This window comes from Protobothrops mucrosquamatus, unplaced genomic scaffold (genome assembly GCF_001527695.2).
Source record: "Protobothrops mucrosquamatus isolate PMUCROS unplaced genomic scaffold, P.Mucros_1.0 scaffold658, whole genome shotgun sequence".
Taxonomy (NCBI): Eukaryota; Metazoa; Chordata; class Lepidosauria; order Squamata; family Viperidae; genus Protobothrops; species Protobothrops mucrosquamatus.
Window position 1 is genome coordinate 632,216 of NW_015386947.1, and position 20,154 is coordinate 652,369.

A 20,154-nucleotide genomic window follows, 5' to 3' on the forward strand; every position below is an offset into this window, starting at 1 on the left:
ACTTTATATAAAAAAAGAAAAGAAATGGGTGTTTGGGGGGTTTACTTCTTTTTCCAAAACACTAAATGGAGGGGGAAAAAATTCCTTGTTCTCTGCCAGAAGCATTGATCTCCCCTGTTATTTATTATCATCTAAATACCAGCAACTCACAAAAGAAAGATAAGCGATACATTGAAGCTAAAATAAAAGTAGAAATAAACTAGAAAAGTGACAATAGGGATAAAGCTAGAATCATAAAACTCCCAGCAGCAGGAATATTTTTACCTGCCACTTAAAATGGGAGTACTTCTATTGAAAAACCAACTTGTTAGACCACCACTCCCCTTTTGTCTACTACTATAAGCTGCTATGCAAAAAAAAAAGTAAATGGGAAACACATATAGTACACAACAAATCCTCAATCTCCAGGATTATCTTGATTTATAAAAATGCCTCACATTTTTTGTCATCAAAAAATTAAAATGGCCTAATATTTTATTTAAAGTGTGTCCACCTATTCCCCCCTCCCCCAAAGGCCATGATGAACATAGGTAATAGAAAAGATCTGGAAAGAAAAGACAGGTTGGAGCAACAGTTTGTCATCTGGTGACTGATTTGCAGCTATTTTGTGTCCACCAGTGCTTCTTTCTCTAGAGAAGGAATTCACTAATGTTGGAATTTCTATGATCGCTTAAACAAAATATCTAAGAAGTACAGAGCCACTTTATATACTCTTTGTTTTGCTGCTCCATAATAGGATAGATTGCCCTGAGAATTTGATCAACTTGGATAACAAATCTTGGGATTCCAATAAGCAACTCCATCCTTAGCTGACATGAATTTTCTAGCTTGCAAAAATCACAGGCATCACATTCTGTATTCAGGGTTTCCTTGCCTTTAATCTGTGTGCAATTTACATAATACACAAATATGGGAAATTATGACGTCTGTTCTAGCCTTATTACTGTTGCTTGATTCTCTAACTAAAATCTTTATGTAAAACACTACGTGCAAGCCATGACTGATTTCTTTAATCTTTGCCAGGGAAAGTCTCTCAGATGTACGTCAATTTGAAATGGCTTTTATAGAAACAAACACAAGAGACAAATAAATGTTTTCTTTGCCATTTGTAGGAGAAAGTAAGGATTATTTTTCTTGGTGTTTTTTTTTTAAAAAAAGCCTTTCTTTTTTTGTAAAAAAAAATAGGAGGGAAACAAGGTTATTTACTTGAGACCTTCTAAAGAGTGTTCACTTTCCCTTTGGTTGCTGTCTCATAAGCTAAGAAAGTTACCACAATAGGATGTAATGGTCAACTACAACTTTCAAACTTAGTAATGGTGGCAGCAGGTAACTAATATGAGTTGAAGTCCAAATATATGGAAGAAATGGCGGTGACCCTTTAAATACACCAATCTATTGCTGGACCTATGAAGAATTTTGCTTTGTAGAACTCCCATACTATGGTGAATTATCAGTGCTATAACTTGGAGCAACTCAGTGGAATATGACCAGATCATGAAATGGCTCCTCCCATGTAAATTATTTTTGCCCGAAGGATTATAAAAGATTTCAGTTTATAATGATAATTCTTTGGCAAATTATATGACTTTCTTAGGTTGATAAGAATATATAAGTACATAGCAGAACTTTTACGCTACAGAGGAAATTTAATTGTACGATTATAAAGGGTACAGAATTAACCTCTGCAAGGTGATATGAACAATGGGAAGAAGCAAGACATCCCAGTACAGGAAAAGTTATTGGCTCTTTCTTAGATTGAAGAATGAAAGTAAATGGTGACTGATGGATGAGTATCCAGGTACTTTGTATCTCTTTATTTTGAATACACGGTTTAAGCGTATTCATATAAAGCATGTGTATCTGCTTCATATTTTATTTGTGTTTTGAGCATGTGGTTTAAGCATAAATCTATTCATAGGCACCATAGGAAAAAATGAACATTATGTTAATATTGACTTGATGAGAGACCAAGAGGGGCCTGCTAAAATTAGGTGCTGATATAAGAATGAGAGATTCTGAATGTGGAACAGGCTAGTTTTTACTCTGTCAACAATGTTTCTTCATAAAATAAAATTGCCACGGATGAAAAGGATATTGAAAAAAATGAGAATGAAGTCAAAACAATTACAGGAAGAGAAAGTATGAGTTCTGCATGACAAAAATAGATAAATTTCCCAATAGAATGAATGGTAAGTGGGCTGTGGAAAATGCTTGAAGCAGCAAGAAAAAAATATATTCCAGAGATCCACAGAAGCATATGGAGCAATGCTAATGGGAATTAGAAAGAGCAGAAAGAAACTTATTGCATTTTGTAAATCTAATTAAACTATATGATAAAGTAAATAGTCTTGAATTATGGGAAGTTGTGCACAAATTTGAAGCTGATGGTTGTTTCTGAATGTGGTAAGTTGCTTATTGATGGAAGCAATGAATGCATGAGTTGAGAGATGGGAGTAAGACAAAGAAATGTAATGTTTCATTGATTGTTCAATGGCTTTATGGTTAAATATAAAAGGAATGCTAGTGATGATGTTAAAGATATGTTAGTTGGTAACATGAATCCACATGTGTTGTTCAGCAACTGTTAGATTATATGATGCAATAAAAAGTATGAATCTGAAAATCAATACATCAAGGTTTGATAATATTTGACAAGAGAAACAATATAATTTGTACATAAATGGCATCTGGAACAAATAAATGAATTAGAAGAAACTATTAACATGGGGAAACAGAAAAATGTTATGATATGCAAATCTTGCTAGGAAGGCTCTGGACACTGTATAGTCCAGGGGTAGGCAACCCAAAAAACTAAAAGAGCCACTTGGACACATTTCCCACTGAAAAGAAAACACTTGGAGCCGCAAAACCCTTTTGATATCTAAAATGAAGATAACACTGCATATATCCTTTTTTACCTTTAATGTGTGTGTGTGTGTGTGTAAAATAAAGGTAAAAAAGGATATATGCAGTGTTATCTTCATTTTAGATATCAAAAGGGTCTCTCTCTCTGTCTCTCTTTCCTCTCTCTTTCCTCTCCCTCTTTCTCTCCCTTTCTTTCTCTCCCTCTTTCCTCACTTTTTCCTTTTCCTCTCCCCCTCTCTTTTCTCTCTCTTTCCTCTCCCTCTTTCTCTTTCCTCTCTCTTTCCTCTTTCTCTTTCCTTTCTCTCTTTCCTCTCTTTCTCTCTCTTTCCTCTCTCTTCTCTCTCTTTCTCTTTCCTCTTTGTCTTTCCTCTTTCTCTCTTTCCTCTAACTTTCTCTCTCTTTCTTCTCTTTCTCTATCTCTCTTTCTCTTTACCTCTCTTTCTCTTCTCTTTCCTCTTTCTCTATTTCCTCTAACTTTCTCTCTCTCTCTTTCCTCTCTTTCTCTGTCTCTCTCTTTCTCTTTCCTCTTTCTCTTTCCGCTCTTTCTTTCCTCTTTTTCTCTTTCCTCTGTCTTTCTCTTTCCTCTCTCTCTCTTTTCTCAATCTTTTTTCTCTTTCCTCTTTTTCTCTTTCCTCTTTTTCTCTCTTTCCTCTCTCTTTCTCTTTCCTCTCTTTCTCTTTCCTCTCCCTTTCTCTCTCCCTCTTTCCTCTCTTTTTCTGTCTCTCTCTTTCCTCTTTCTCTCTTTCCTCTTTCTCTTTCTCTCTCTTTCCCTTCTTTCTCTTTCCTCTTTCTCTCACTCTCTTTCCTCTCTTTCTCACTCTTTCCTCTCTCTTCTCTCTTTCTCTTTCCTCTCTCTCTTTCTCTAACTTTCTGTCTCTTTCCTCTCTTTCTGTCTCTTTCTCTTTCCTCTATTTCTCTCTTTCCTCTCTCTTTTCTCTTTTTCTCTTTCCTCTCTTTCTCTTTTTCTTCTCTTTCTCTTTCCTCTTTCTCTCTTTCCTCTCTATCTTTCTTTCTCTCTTTCCTCTTTCTCTTCTCTTTCTCTTTCCTCTTTCTTTCCTCTAACATTCTCTCTCACTTTCCTCTCTTTCTCTGTCTCTCTCTCTTTTTCTTTCCTCTTTCTTTCCTCTTTTTCTCTTTCCTCTCTCTTTCTATTTCCTCTCTCTTTTCTCAATCTTTTTTCTCTTTCCTTTTTCTCTTTCCTCTCTCCTCTCTTTCTTTCTCTCTTTCCTCTCTTTCTCTTTCCTCTCCCTTTCTCTCTCCCTCTTTCCTCTCTTTTTCTCTGTCTCTCTCTTTTCTCTTTCTCTTTCCTCTCTCTCTTCTCTCTTTCTTTCCTTTCTCTCTCTTTCTCTCTCCTCTATCTCCCTTTCCTCTTTCTCTCTTTCTCTTTCCCTCTTTCCTCTCTCTTTCTCTTTGTTTCTCTTTCCTATTTCTCTTTCCTCTCCCTCTTTCTCTTCTCTCTCTCTTTCTCTTTCCTCTTTCTCTCTTCCCACTTTCTCTCTTTTCTCAATCTTTTTTCTCTTTCCTCTCCACTCTCTCTTTCTTTCTCTTTCTCTCACTTTCCTCTCCCTCTTTCCTCTTTTTCTTTTTCCTCTCCCCCTCTCTCTTTCTCTCTCTTTCCTCTCCCCCTTTCCTTCCTCTCTCTCTCTTTCTCTTTCCTCTCTTTCCTCTCTTTCTCTCTTTCTCTTTCCTCTTTCTCTCTCTCTCTCTCCCTGTTTTTTCTTTTTCTCTTTCCTCTCCCTCTCTTTCTCTCTCTTTCTCTTCTTTCTCTTTTCTTCTCTCTCTTTCCCTCTTTCCTCTTTCTCTTCGTTCTTTCCTCTTTCTCTCTTTCCACTAACATTCTCTCTCTCTTTTATCTCTTTCTATGTCTCTCTCTTTCTCTTTCCTCTTTCTTTCCTTTTTCTCTTTCCCCTCTCTCTCTTTTCTCAATCTTTTTTCTCTTTCCTCTTTTTCTCTTTCCTCTTTTTCTCTTTCCTCTTCTCTCTCTTTCTTTCTCTCTTTCCTCTCTTTCTCTCTCTATCCTCCCTTTCTCTCCCTCTTTCTCTCTCTCCCTCTTTCCTCTTTTTCTCTTTCCTCTCCCCCTCTCTCTCTTCTCTCTTTCTCTTTCGTCTTTCTCTTTCCTCTCTTTCTCTCTCTCTTTCTTTCTTTCCTCTTTCCTCTTTCTCTCTTTCCTCTCTCTCTCTTTCTTTCCTCTTTCTCTTTCTTTTTCTCTCTTTCTCTTCTCTTTCTCTTTCCTCTTTCTCTTCTTTCTCCTTCCTCTTTCTTTCCTTTCTCTTTCTCTTTCTTTCTCTTTCCTCTTTCTCTTTCCTCTTTCCTCTCTCTTTTCTCAATCTTTTTTCTCTTTCCTCTTTTTCTCTTTCCTCTCCCCTCTTTTTCTTTCTCTCTTTCTTCTTTCCTCTCCCTCTTTCTCTCCATCTTTCGCTCTCCCTTTCCTCTTTTTCTTTCCTCTCCCCTCTTTCCCTCTTTCCTCTCCCTCTTTCTCTTTCCTCTCTTTCCTTTCTTTCTCTCATTCCTCTCTTTCTCTCTCTCTTTCCTCTTTCTCTCTCATTCCTCTCTCTCTTCTCTCTCTTTATCTTTCCTCTCTCTCTCTCTCTTTCCTCTTTCTCTTTCCTCTTTCTCTCTTTCCTCTCTCTTTCTCTCTCTCTCTCCTTCTCTTTCCTCTTTCTTTCTTTCCTCTCTCTTTCTCTCTCTTTCTCTTCTCATTCTCTTTCCTCTTTCTCTCTTTCCTCTCTCTGTTTCTCTCTCTTATTGGTGTAAACTCATTTTCATTATGTTTTCTCTCATACCTTTAATTTCTTTGGCTTACTATTTCTTATTCCTTTTCTGAACTCTGCTTATGATTGGAATGGAGGTATGTGTGATTTAACATATTTATACATTATTCCCCATTAAAAATTACACACATAGTTACAACTATAAATTCAAACAGTATTAATACCTTAAGACATTTGATACAATCATAACACAAAACAAAATCATTTAAGATTAACATTAAAACAATGAGAAAGTAAAAGCAGCAATAAACTACAGTAGTTGCACAGCAATACAGTAGTAACATATTATTAAAAGGCCCCAAAGGGTAAAATTGTGTTTGCCTGGTGCCAAAAAGAAAACAAGGATGGCTTTTCCCCAAGTGCTGGGATAAGATTGGATAATTGCACTTTAGAAGCTGACTTGGTGCCAGATTTTTATTGTTTTTAATGTTTTAATCTGTTCAGCTTTATAGTTTTAATATGATTTTGTAAGTTGTTTTAATTTTTGATTGGGAACTGCCTAGAGTTGGTTAGAAGATGGGCGCCTATACAAATGTTTTAAATAATTAAATAACCCTACCTCACATAGTTTGTGATAGGCAAATGAAGGAGAGGAATAGCCACTTTTCATTATAGAGGTTAGATATATTTAGCATTAGAACTGAGGTTACTTGAAGGAATACATGTAATCATCAGATTATTATCATCATTCAGTGACCGTTCAAATTACAATATCACTGAATGAGTGCTCCTTAGGACAAGTCCTCAGGTTATGGCCATCAGAGCACCCCTTCTGTCATGCGATCATGATTTAGGTTCTTGACAATCATCTCGCACTTACGACAGTTGCAGCCTCCCACAGTCATGTGATCACCATTTGCAACCCTCCTTGCCAGCTTCCCACAAGCAAAGCCAATGGGGAAGCCAGAAGGAAGGTTCTTCTTAAAAACCTTCAGTGTTGAGCACCCACAACCTCTGGAACTGTTCCTCTGAATAATTGTTCTAACTGTCAGGACATTTCTCCTTAGTTCTAGGTTGGTTTTCTCCTTGATTAGTTTCTATCCATTGCTTCTTGTCCTGCCTTCAGGTGCTTTGTAGAATAGCTTGACTCCCTCTTCTTTGTGGAAACCCCCGAGATATTGGAACACAGCTATCATGTCACCCCTAGTCCTTCTTTTCATTAAACTACTAGACTGTAAGTTATTCCCAACATTTTTCTCCTGAGGACCCCTGCTGTAAAGTATAAGTTTCCAGGGACCTTGTACACCAAACATGTCAAACTCGCAACGTCACATGACGTCGCACAACGTATCGGAACTTTTTCCCCATTGCCAGCAATGGGGTGGGTGCGGTTTCCTCGTGAGTTGGCAGTTTGACACCCCTGTTGTACACTATAGCAGCCTCTGCCAGCCCTCCAAGGTGTGCACCTACTCGCAGCACTCCCCAATCACGTTCCATAGTGCACCCACCCATAGCACAACTTGTTAGATTGCCCATGCTCTGTAGCATCCATCCATGGTCCCCGCTGGCCTACTTGCAGCCTCCACCACCACTCTGTAGCACCTACCTCCAGCCCCCACCAGCCTCCCCATAGTCCCCACCAATCTATCTGGACTCCATAGTGCCAGCCTGTGATACCCCAGCCCACCCATGTCATCTGTTCTTCGCTCCTTGCCTGGGATTCCTGCCTCTTGCATAAATAGGAACATTGAAAGGTAACAAAAAGCAGAATTTGGGGAGTACCATGCAAATTGGAAGATCCACATTCTTATGTTAGCTCCAATATCCACAAATGGAAGACCACTCTGGTGGATTGTCTACTTCTGTAGATTTCAAGTTTGTGCAATTTACTTGGAACTTTATTTTCCTAGGGTAGTTTCACTAACTAGAAAAAAGAAAGGGGGGGAGCAAGTTGGATACGCCACTGAACAATCTCCATATACCAACATTAGATCTGTGCTCAACAGATCACTGAACATGAATTAAAACTCATGTGAGCCAGCCTGGTATGGTTAAGACACCAAGCTAGAAGAAATCCCAAGTTCTAATCCTACTTAGGCACAAAAGACAGCTGAGTGATTCTGGACCAGTTCACTCTCAGCCCTAGAAAGCAGGCAATTAGATAAACAGTTCTGAAATCTTGCCACCAGAAGTCAAATGACTTTTAAAGGCTTTTTTTAAAAATGGCCAGGACGATTTTTTTTTTAGTTTGTTTGTCGCTTATGCTTGCAATTGCACTGCAAACCATGCAGGAATATCCTTTATAATACCATCCCCAGCAGAAACAGAGGCAGGCAGGCAGGCAGGCAGGCAGGGAGAGAGAAGTAGGTTAAATCAGCGCCACGCCAGGCATCTGCTTCTCCTCGCGTTGTTGAGCCTGTCTGGAAATGTACCATCGAAAACCGGAGTGGAGGTATATTAACCAGGCTCGCTGGCAGAGAACGAGGTTGATAAAGACAACCGTGACGCCGGGCACTAGTACAATGCAAATAGTAATCGATTTATTGTTTAATGCGCCCTTTCTATTGGAAGCTTCAGTTATTTCTTACAGCGCCGCACATGGAAGCAGATAGTGATTTCTCGCTACTTTTGAAAGAAACCAGGATGTGACGACAAAACCTTCTGGGACTAGAATTCTTAGTGTTTGAATCTGCTCAGCCCTGGCGAAGGAATTCTGGGAGTTGAAGTCCGTATATCTTAGAAATGCTGGCTTCTAGGATCCGGAGGCTGCGTACTAACGATAATCCCTTCGAAAGAAAAAGCTGCCTTCAGCAGTGTGTGTCATTCTGATTAACTTCATGTGATTTTACTGCGCTGGAAAACCGAACTCACACTTTTACGCGCTCAAATTTTAGACCCGGAAGAAGGTGTCAGTCCGCAAGAACTACGGGAGCTGCCCAGGATCTTTGGAAACATGGCGGCCGCCGTAGTTGTCGCGGCCCAGAGAGTCTGTAATGTCGGCATCCTCAGGACCGCGTGCAGAGGTGAACTCTTTTCTTGCTTTGGCCTGGGCTGAGAAGATTTCCGTGCACAGGCTGGATCGGGGGGCTTCCTCACGTTAGCCTTTCTCCTTCTGGGCCATTCTAGTCTCTGCCCTTGTATATGATCATTTGTATTTGATTGCAGCCATTTATAGCCGCTGAAGTTTCGGTTGCATTTTTAAGAGTAGCAAATCTAATAAAAAATGAGAAGACGGGCTCTGAATTTAATATTTCCTCACAGAAAGTTTATCCACCTTACGTAACTGGGAATAAATCCAATTGTACATAGGGAAGTCAGTTTCTGAATAAATGCACATAAATTGTTCACAAATCGCACCCGTGATTAACTTAACCAATTCTAAGGCTTTGCATAGCCTACTAAACCACAAAATAACTACATAAATTGGCTTGCATAACCCATTTGGCAAACATGATTGGCTAATTTCATTTTAGTCTATCATGAAAAGACAACGGTGGGATTACATTGTAAGTTTGCAAATTTACATATTAGCAATAAAATAAAATCACTTTAGAATTGTTGCATAATTTTGTATTTTACTGTGCAATGTTTGCTTGCATTGCCAGAGCAAGCTAAATTAGAATATTGGACATAGGCACTGATTAAGATGGATTGCTTTCAGAATTTATTGCAGATATAGTTTAACCAATAGTGCTTAGAATAATCGCCTCAAATCGCCTTGGATGGCAAATAAATTTAGTAATAATAAATAAAAATTAAAAACATTTCAAATGCAGAGAGTTTAGCCTTTTCTTGTTTCTTTGTTCTTTTCTGAAATTGTGAATCCTTTTCACTTGATACCAATGTTCACTGATCCCATCTCATACTTTCTCAATAAGTACTGCAGCATTCATTTGTCTCACAGTCATTGCTTTCTATGACATTCCCCTGAAGCAAAGTGTTAGTGGGTAAAACACAAAAATGATAATCTGTAATAGAATTTTGTTGGGTGGGTGTGTCTTGTATGAATTATACCCATTTCTGAACATCCCAACTTTGAGGAGTACTGAGAATGGGCTCCAATTTTTATTCATAGGTAGAAAGTGAAAGGTAATAAGAGATAAGGAAGCTTCTGCTCTCAAGGCTTTTCTTTTTCTGTTCAAAATCATCTCTGCTTCTTGCAGCGAAGAAAATACAGAGTTTGTGCTCCCAGTAAGAGATGCTGAAGGAAATTATTTTCTGTCTAGAGCAGAGATGGACAACTATGGCAACTTTATGACCTGTGGACATGCTAGCTCAGGAATTCTGGGAATTGAAGTCCACAGGTCGTAACATTGCCATATTTTCTTAACCTTGCGTAGCTTACAATGGATAGTATAGCTGGGGAATTCTGAGAGTTGAAGTGCACCCATCTTAAATTTCCCAACATTGAGAAACACAGGTCTAGAGAATTGTCTAGAAAACTGGGGCTGGGAGTATAATATTAAGCAACCAATTATTCTGTAAACTGGCTAGAGAGATGTAGACTCTGTATTGTTTTTCCTGAGTTAATGCTTTATATGCAAATTGGGATAATTTGCTTTAAGATTGGAATATTAATGAGTGAATTGATTAAGTTAATGCATTTAAAATATTTTAATAGATAAAAAGATGTGTTTGATAAGTTGGTGAGCAAAAGCCTAAAGTTGTTGTATTTACTACAATTATCTACAAAAATTATTGATGGCTGAATCGTCTTAAGAAAGGCATCTCTCTTTCTCTTATACACTGTACATATCATCCAAGAAATGTATCCAAATATATCAATATTTCTTGAGATGTAGTGTCTTACTCATAAGTTAATATTTTCAACATTTCAATAATTGGGATATTAACATATAATTTTTCCCCACAGGTTATGCTTTGATTTCAAACCATGGAATTAGTTGCCAGCATGCTGCCTTGGCATGGACTTTTCAGACACATTGCAACATTTCTGCATCATATAATGTGACAGTGCAACAGAGAAGGCAGAGAAGCTTTTTCAATAAATGTAAGTATTTGGAAGTTTCTAATCAACCCTGCAGCCTATAATTTTACTGCTATGTTAATTAGATTCACACCCCATCTTTCTACTTTTATAAACATTGAAGGCAGCTTACCATATTTAAAACCAAAATATAAAGTGAAATTAAAATCTATTAATAATGAAAATCTTGGTGAAAACTTTTGATTCCATAGCCTTGAAGCTACACAAAAGAGAAGGCCTTTTCCCACATGTCAGATAAATAAGCTTCTGATAGCAAACACATCTCTTGTTAATCTAACTTATTAGTCAGGTTCATAGCAGGAGAGACATTTACTTGGTAAGGCAACTATCCCATAAGTTGTTTAGGGCTATAAAATCACCATTATTGCCTTAATTTTTAGATGATAGGTAGCTAGGTAATTTGAGCAGAGTTTTAATTTACTCCAGTTATATTTTTGGACACTTTGCAAGGGTATATCAAGACGGCTGTTCACTAAAGTGTGTATAACTTCCATTAAAGCTGCCTGGCTAAAGAAAGCTTATAGCTGACACATTAGCCATATTGTGCAAATATGCCACTCAGTATATCACCTGTAAATTTAGTGACAGCGGGGGATCGAGCAACACTCTCTGGACTGGAGTGAACTGAAACCCTGCTTGTACAAAGAGAGTGCAGCTGTCTGACCTTCTGTGGAAACTTTCAGAATGGGAAAGTGGGCCTGTTTGACCATCCCTACTGCCATACAGTAGGCTCAAATTCTTTCATAGAGAATTACATTGCTCAAGAGTTTACATGATTCCTCAGTTGGCTAAGGAATTAAAATAGTCCTGTGGACCCCTAAAGCTCTCACAATCAGAGCTAATCAGTGTTGATTTATCCAATCTTACCAGGGTAGAGATGGACATTGAGGTCCTCCAGATAATTACTCAACTTCAACCATCAGCAACTGCAGTTAAAATAGCAAATAGTATTTGATCTGGAAACTGTAGTTCGGTAATCAAAACTACTTTGAGGATATTAGGAATTTTTTTTTCTAAGCTGTCATTGGGCTATGCTACATGATGTGAAGTCTCTTGCATCAGAATAACCAATGTTTTATTTTTTTTCTTAGCATTGATATTTCAGATAAAATGAAATATGTAGCAGGACATCTGATTGAGGGGTGGACATTAGAGGACCCAATAGTCTTGAGTTATATGTATATATGCATTGTATGTATTTATATATTTATAGCTGCCAATCTCACAGGAGTGACTCTGGGCAATTTACAAGGATTACAAACACAGCAAAACCCACAACATATAACCCCAAGGGCCCAAAGATGAACAATAACTCTTCTCACCAGGAAAAAAAAACACACATTGACAGTAGGAGAGCCACCTGACCCATATGACTGAGAAAATGGCCAGTTTTCAATTCAGGGTTTGGGCCATCTGAATCTGCGAAGGATACTATTCCATTGGGCAGGTGCTGTAATGTCCAACAAGATAACATTGTTTGATAGAAAGGACCTGGACCTCTCTAGACCTGATGGGATAAAGGAGATGATAGGAAAAAGATAGCCCCACAGTTAGCCTGGTCCTCTCCAGTATAGGGCTTTGTAGTTGATAATCAGTACCTTGAATCACACCTTACTGGGACCAATGCACTTGCACTTGCACAACAGCATTGTTTTATGGGCATTAACAGAAATACTAAAAACTACCCGTACCGATACATTTTGCATCAGCTGCAGCTTCTGAATGCTCTTCAAGAGCAACTCCATGTAGATAATCCAAAATGAATCACTGAGTGTAAAGCTGTTCTGGGAATGAGAACAATTGATACATAAGACAAGTGTGTGCAAAAGCCCTTTCGAGCAGGAGCCAAGAGTGCAGGAGGACCCACAAATTGTGCACCAACTCTTACCGCATCTCCATGTAGAATTAAAGATGGAAAATCCCAGAGCTAAATGGCCTTAAAATCACGACCATTCCGTTTTGCCAGGGCTGGAGTGCAGCCTGTTCTCCCCTATCCAGACCCTCGTAGCCTCCAGACAATAAGAAAGGACCTTGGCAGCATTGCCTGGTCAGCCCAGGTATAGCGACGTACAAGTATGAATGAATGTATTAATTTCCTGATGAACATTTGACAGTCTTTGTTGTATCTAGGACTAGTTAAATGCTATAAGTTTCCATATTTTGAAAATTATTTGAAGTATTACTTTCTTTTACATTGGCCATGCACTATCGCCACTGGAAAGTCTGCAGAATCTTTTAAGTAGCACTTAGCAGTATTGTCACCACTAGCTGTGAATGGATTCTCCTCTGTTCCATATTGACCGTGGAAGAGGAGTAGAGAATTGATTTTTTTAGATGTGATGATTCATGTGGTTGATGGGAAGAAAAGAGTATGGAATACAGAATGCCAGGAGAGAAGACAATAAAACCAGAATATTTGGGCAAATTGAGGATCAAAATGGAAACAAGACTCTGAACGTATTCCTAAATCCCTTTTGTTCTAGAGCCGGGGTAGGCAACCTTGGCTCTTTTATGACTCGTGGAGGCTCAGGAATTCTGGGAGTTGAAGTCCACAAGGCATAAAAGAGCCAAGGTTGCCTACCCCTGTTCTAGAGACTAATCTCAGTGTACTCATCCTCGGGCCACAGTTAAACAATTCCTCTGTAGTCACCATCTGTAATGTATTTTTTATGACCCTGAACAAAAAAAAAATCAGAATGAGTTCTAGCATGAACTTAGTAGGATCTTATTAGCTTGGCCTTTTATCAGTTATAATCTTGATTAATCTAATTTCATATTAAAGATCAGCATCTCCTTTGCAGTTTGTAAGTCCCAATAAAAGCATCATTTCATTCTGAAGCCCAGGTCTAAGCCCACTGGCCCACCCGTCCCAGCCATTAGGAATTTAGTCAGCAGATAGCCAAGGAAAGACTTTTTTTGAATATGAAAACCATGAGGTGTCTACCCTTTTGTTTTGTTTTTTTAATATGAAGAAGTTAAGGATTACCCCACCTTGATTCTCTTTGGGGGTAAGAAGGGACAGATGAAAACTCAAGGTTTCAAAATGTTATTATTATATCCTGCAACAATGGATTTCCATTAGTTTCCTGCCCTAGCTAACTCAAACAACTGGCCTGTATTTACACATAATCCTCATTCAACAACACTAATTTACACATAATCCTCATTCAACAATACTAGAAAATCCATCATTAAAAGACAAGCCCAACCCCAGATCCTCTCGCTGCCCTGTGCTCCAGGACCCCAGTCACCCTCACTCCACTGCCCCAGTTGACCTTTGTTGTTTTCTTTCTTCTTCTGCTGATGAGGCAGGCCCAGCCTGACTCTTCGTGAGGCAGCTGTTTGGCCACGCAAGGCCTTCTTCACCAGGTCTTGCAAGGAAGCTGCTGTTCACGACCTTGTGAAGAAAGCCTTGTGCAGCTAGCAGCTGCCTTGTAAAGGTCCAGGCTGGTCAGCAGCGGGAGCAAGAAGGCAAAGCTCAGTCAGGGTTTGCAGAGTACGGGGCAGCAGGTGCTGGGAGCCAAAAGGACAAAGATGGGGGGGATATGGATTGATGAAGGGAGTTGAAGCACCTATTTGGACTGCCAAGCACCCAAATTTGGATCACATGACCACAGAACATTCCAGTGTCATATCTGCAGGGACCAGGGATATGTACCATTAACAGATGCCGCCATTACTTTTAATGTTCAGTGAATGTACAGTGGCACAGAATGAATGTTATTTATGACATGTCCTCATAGTTCTGATCATTGCAGCATTCCTGCAGTCATGTGATTGTGATTTGTGGCTTTCCATGTCAGCTTCTCACAAGCAAAGTCAATGGAGAAGCTGGCAGGAAGTCTGAAGCTGTAGTTATTAAGGTCCTTGCAGAATGACCCATGCAGTCCTTGTTTAGCTATGGCAATTGAGATTACTGGAATTAACATCATATCCCAAAGACTACCTGTAGTCCTATGGGTATATACATTTTCATATACATTTTGGAAGGCACTTGGCAATGGAGATAACTATTTGATATTCTTGTGGAAGTAAAAAAAGGTTATACAAATTGATGAATGGTTAGGTCATGATGTTGGTGACAGTTCTCAGACTGAAGAAGTTACTTGGATAAGCAGCAAAATATTTCAAGCCAAAAAGAAAAGAAGTCCCATTGCCATGACTCAATTTCCAGACAATAGGTCAGGATGTTTTTATGTTATCTTATACGTTTGTTAACTCCAGTAAATACTTTACTGCAAACAAATTAAGTGCAAGCCCATCTCAGCAGCTTTTTGATACTTCCTGCTTGAGGTATAGCTGGCTTAAACACGAGAGCAAATAGCATGCACTTTTTTCTTCATTCGAACTGTCGTTAAAATTCATCATGATTTGGATAACCTATACATGTCTGTTTCATAACAGTGACAGCCAGTGAACTCTGGAAAGGAGTTGCAGCAGAGAATACTGCAGGTGGAAGGAAGGGGCGAGGCAAGCGAGGCAAGAAGAAAAAAACAAGGGATCTCAATCGAGGCCAGTTCCTTGGCGAAGGTAAATTCATGAAATAATCAAGAGTCCAGAAGGGATTGATTGTTCAAATCAGTCCAACTAATACTGATGTTGATAGGATACAGTATGAGTTAAGTCGCGCCTATTAAGAAATGAGAAGGAACAGGGGTTAAATTTTTTGCTATTACATTTCTCTTTAGTGTAATCTTAATGTATACATTACCCTTACAAATCAAAATACCAAAATTAACACAAATGAGCAATGAAAATAATGCAGTGAAACTCTCAAAAGGCTGGATTTTTTTATAATAATGTAAAGAAGGTAGCAATATAAAGGATTGTAATATAACAATGTAAAAGTGCCAGTTTGGTGTAGTGATTAAGGCACCAGGCTAAAAATCAGAAAACTGTTAAGTTCTAATCCCACCCCAGGCATGAAAACCAGCTGGATGACTTTGGGACAGTCACCCTTTCTTAGCCCAACTCACAAAGTTGTTGTTTGGGGAAAATAGAAGGAGAAGGGAGCATTAGGTATATTCGCTGCCTTGAATTATTTATAAAAATAATAAAGATGGGATAAAAAAATCTTCCAAAAAAAGGAGGTATACTTCACAGTTTGGGAAACCCTGTTCTAGAGAATCTTGAAAAGTACAAAGGCCCAGAGCCGATTAATCAAATTCCAGCCCCGTTTCTTGCCAGATGTTAATTAATTGGAAAAGAAAATCCCCCAGATAGTAAGATGGTAGTTTAGGAGATAAAGATAGCTTACATAGGGGAGATAGCTGTCTCTTTGAAGTGGGAAGGTCCTGGTATGTCTGGAAAACAATAATGGTATGGGGAAGCTATCATTACTATCTTCTCCAGACTCCCTAGCATCTGCTGCCTAAGATAAATTATGGCCTCACTCCACATAATACAGTAATAGAGTCTACCGTGTGTGAAAAAAATTACTGCTGAATCCCAGCAGAAAGACTTCTCTTGGGAGATGAAAATATACTGCCATTTCTTATTGCAGAATCCACATAATAAATAAATAAATACACATAATAGTGTATTTATAAGCATTTCCTTGGGGTGGTGAATATAGCCAAAGAGAGTAATAATCAGAATATATTTCAGGAAATATGTTTTCTACTTGAAAAGAATTGATTCCAAGTTGGAAGAGAGGGAGATACTGTATGTGAAAATATTGACTCTCTTTCAGTCATAAATTCAGTCATATGTTCTAGACCAGCAGTCCCCAATATTTGTGGCTTGGAGGCCTGGCTGGGGGGGGGGGGCAGAGGAGAACTGGGCTGTGCAAGGAGCAGACTAGTTCACACATGCGTAGCTTGATTTGTGTGAGCAGTGGGCTGATGGCATTTGCGCAAATGCTGGCCAGCCCGCCACTTATGTGAGTTGAGCTGTATGCACGCTCCAGCCAGCCACACGTGTGGCCCAATTCCAAATAGGCCACGACAGCCCAGGGGTTGGGGACCCCTGTTCTAGACAATTGGATTCTCTATCTTATTAAAAACAGTTGAACTTTTGGAAGGTCTGGTTAGCCAAAATTGTCTGACACTTTTTAAAGTTTTAATCTTCCTCCACTGAATAAGATGCTATGATAAGCTGTACATATAAAATAAATGAGTGCAAAAAAAAAAATCTGATATTTGCTCTGGATGTGTAGGTTGGTAGTATGCTAAATAATATCCATAGCAGAGATATTTCTCTAAGTTATAATTGTTTTTGTGTTGATATGTTCAGGAAAAATCGGTTTTCTTTGGCCTGGCCTCAATGCTCCATTGATGGTATCTGGAAAAGTTCAAAGCATTGCTCAGAGAGATGAAGAAGAGCAGAAGGCATTGCAGTTAGCAAAAGCTGAGGAAATAAAACAACTAGACAAAAGAAGGAAAATACGGATTAAGAAGGAGAGAGGTTGGACTGGACGATCCTGGGGAGGTGTCAGTTTAGGACCTCCTGATCCTGGTCCCAATGGAGGTGAGATAATTTTGGAAAGAATGAACATTTTGTTCTCTAGAAACAAGATTTCTTGGTGGTTTCATATTTTGTTGTATATTGCTAATACCAAGTTACCTTCATAAATGTAAGGCCATGTAGAAGAATAGATATCACACAAACAAACAAACAAAACACCTAGTTTTGAGGATAAATTGTTTCCTTGCTAATATTATCTTAAGAGGAAAGGATGGGAAGATACATGAAATATTCCAGGCTATTATTTCAGGCTACATATTTACTACATGGATTTTGGTCATATCTAATAACTGCATATATTTATTAAAACACAGATTATAGCTCAATTGCCATATTCTTCCAAATTGTCATGGGAATTTAAAGTTGTGAACTGTCCAGAAATTCAAATTCGTGTCTTGTAATGTTAATGAATTCTGACTACAAATTCACTACTTCCCCAGTGACTGTGGGAAGAATTGAATAACCAAAGCAGAGAGAATTCCAGAGAAATGGGCTCAATATAATTTATTGTTGACTCCCTTGGAAAACGAACTTACTGGAAAAACCAGAATACAGTTAGAAATATTAATTGTTTTACTCATTTCTAAACAATTACCCTAGTGTAGTGTTAGCACAGTAAAAGTAAGCATTTGTAGCCTGGCTGTTTTTGTTTAGTTTAAATACCATCTGACCTGTGCATGACTGCTTACTCAGGTAATCCTTAGGTAGGTGAATAAGACATTTCAACATTAATTTTAAGTAAAATGGTTGTCATCTGTTTGCTTTATAATTTGGTGCTGCCTACTTAATTATATTTTGTCGCTTTAAAAATTAAAAGGGGCAAAACAAAATGTGGTCCTTCTCTTTCTCTCCATACTTCCATTTGCATTTCAAAAATGGCTATTGTTCTTGAGGCATTTTCATCCCTTATGGAATAGATGTTCCAGTTCATTAATGTCCTATTATTGCTGCATGGACTGGTTCATATTTGTCCTAAGCTAAAGGAAGAGCAGCATTCACATGGAACACAGGGCATTGATGTACCACTATGGGCAGGTCATCAAATGATTCGTTGAAGGCCAATTCCAGCATCTATATAATTTAGTCTACTTCACATGACTTAATCCCACAGAAGTCTGATTGTGATGAGATGCATTTTAATTGCTCTTGGAAAATAATATGGATATTGTATGTGCAGCATAACACTGATACATGTCTCCTTAACTGGCAGAAACATTTGAAGATTTTGATAGCAGAATACTTGAGGTAAGAGGTTTTTTTATTAAAAATATAAACTTAAGTGTCTTTAAATATAAAAAGCAATGTTTAGCATCCAATGTGACTGTTATTCCTTTAATATTGTGTTTCCCCGAAAATAAAACCTATCCTGAAAGTAAACCCTAGCTTGATTTTTACTTGTGCGCCTAATATAAGCCCTACCCCAAAATAAGCCCTAGTTAAGATCCCGCCCACTCTGTCCCACCATCTGGTTGTTTGAGGATGCATCATGTGGTGTCCTGCCGCAAGCAACTGAGAGCGGCCGCAGAAATTGGGCAGTGGCGCAACAGGTATCGGGGCGTAGGAGGGTCAGGCTGCGGCGGTCCTGAGGTAAGTGGGTAAGACATCTCCCCAAAATAAGATCTAGGGCCTCTTTTAGAGGCAAAAAAAATAAGATTGGGTCTTATTTTGGAGGGAACACGATAGTAGCTCTGTAGCAGGCCTCTTCAACTTGTACAGGAGAAAGGGCCCCATTAGTACATTAAAAATCATTACGGGCCACACAGGAACATCTGGTGTACCAATCAGCTGTTTGACAGCTAGCAAAATGACCGTGAAGCCTAGAGACATTGGAGGTGCTTGTCAGTGTGTCTTTTGGCTCAATGGCAGTTAATGTATTGACTTTTAAAAAACTACCAGCAGGTTGTAAAAGGCTGTTGGTGAGCCATATGTTATGTGTGCCTGGCCTATAGAACAGGAATTTGTCAGATCAATGGATTCTGAAATAATGTATTACAATCTTGAAGTAAAATGTGCTCGTTTTTTTTTAATTCTTGACTGCATCAAGGTCAATAAAAACTAAGATCATAATTTGAAGATAGCATTTTTTAAATTGAGGATATTTCTGATCAATTTCGAAAAACTAATAAAGTTAAATGTTATTCGCATGACAGTGAAATAGACATAGAAGCAGACTCTTCTCCAATTAATCTGCATTCTATCTAAACCAAAAGAATTCCAGAATAAAATTATATAAAAGGTAGTCGAGATCACTTTTTGTCTTCCTGCTTTGAAAAACATTAGACTCTTTGCTTTTTTCCACTTAAGAGTACTTTTTTATTCATTAGATGTATTAAGTGTGATATTATACTGAGTGAATTTGGATTTGGGATTATGTTCTTGCATTTCTGATTTCCTGTTCTTTTCTTAAATGTGTTGCATAGTTACTCTTCACCAGTGGCTTTAACTCATACTCCCGTTGAAGCATTCTCTCTCATCCTTCACATAATTCAGATTTCTACTAAACAGGAAGCAAATGCCCAGCAAAATTGCCTTGTAAATTCCTCACACATCCCAGCATTACAACAACCAGAGTTTTAGAAATGACCACATCTTATCTTCTCCAGCAGTCCTATTATTTTGTGTGATGTTAGAATCTTGACTGTTTATAACCTTATTATAAATCATTCATGGATTATTGTTTACGTAGCCTTACTGACACAGGTAATCCTCAAGTTATGAATGTAATGGAGCCTGCCAATTACATTCGTAACCCAAGGATTTGTAGGAGTGAATCACATAACTTGAACATGATCACTCCCTGCTTTCACCCACGCATTCGATAATCAAATGCATGGGTCATTACGTGCACGTGGTGTCTAAGGGTGGGAAATGCCATAAGGCAGGGGTCCCTAACCCCATGTTATAGAGTATAGACCAGACATGTCCAAAGTCCGGCCCGCGGCCCGGTTTAATCCGGCCCTCGAGCAGCCCTCCCTGCTCTATATAAATGCGGCCCTCCCACGGCCCTCCGGCAAGTCCCATGAGAGAGAGAGACAGAGAGACAGAGACAGAGGCACTTGCACTTCTGTCTCTCTCTCTCTCTCTCTCTCTCTCTCTCTCTCTCTC

At 38.7% G+C, this 20,154-nt stretch overlaps 1 protein-coding gene across 1 annotated transcript in view; it reads left to right on the forward strand.

The window, feature by feature from the left end:
• Positions 1-8,297: 8,297 nt before the first annotated feature.
• The window catches only part of MRPS5 (mitochondrial ribosomal protein S5), a 34,379-nt gene continuing 22,522 nt past the window's right edge, over positions 8,298-20,154 (forward strand). The window contains exons 1-5 of the mRNA XM_015817958.1: positions 8,298-8,599; positions 10,450-10,587; positions 14,989-15,114; positions 16,819-17,052; positions 18,260-18,294. Coding sequence (XP_015673444.1) covers positions 8,530-8,599; positions 10,450-10,587; positions 14,989-15,114; positions 16,819-17,052; positions 18,260-18,294 — 603 coding nt within the window. The 5' untranslated portion in view covers positions 8,298-8,529. The remainder of the gene's footprint in view (positions 8,600-10,449; positions 10,588-14,988; positions 15,115-16,818; positions 17,053-18,259; positions 18,295-20,154) is intronic.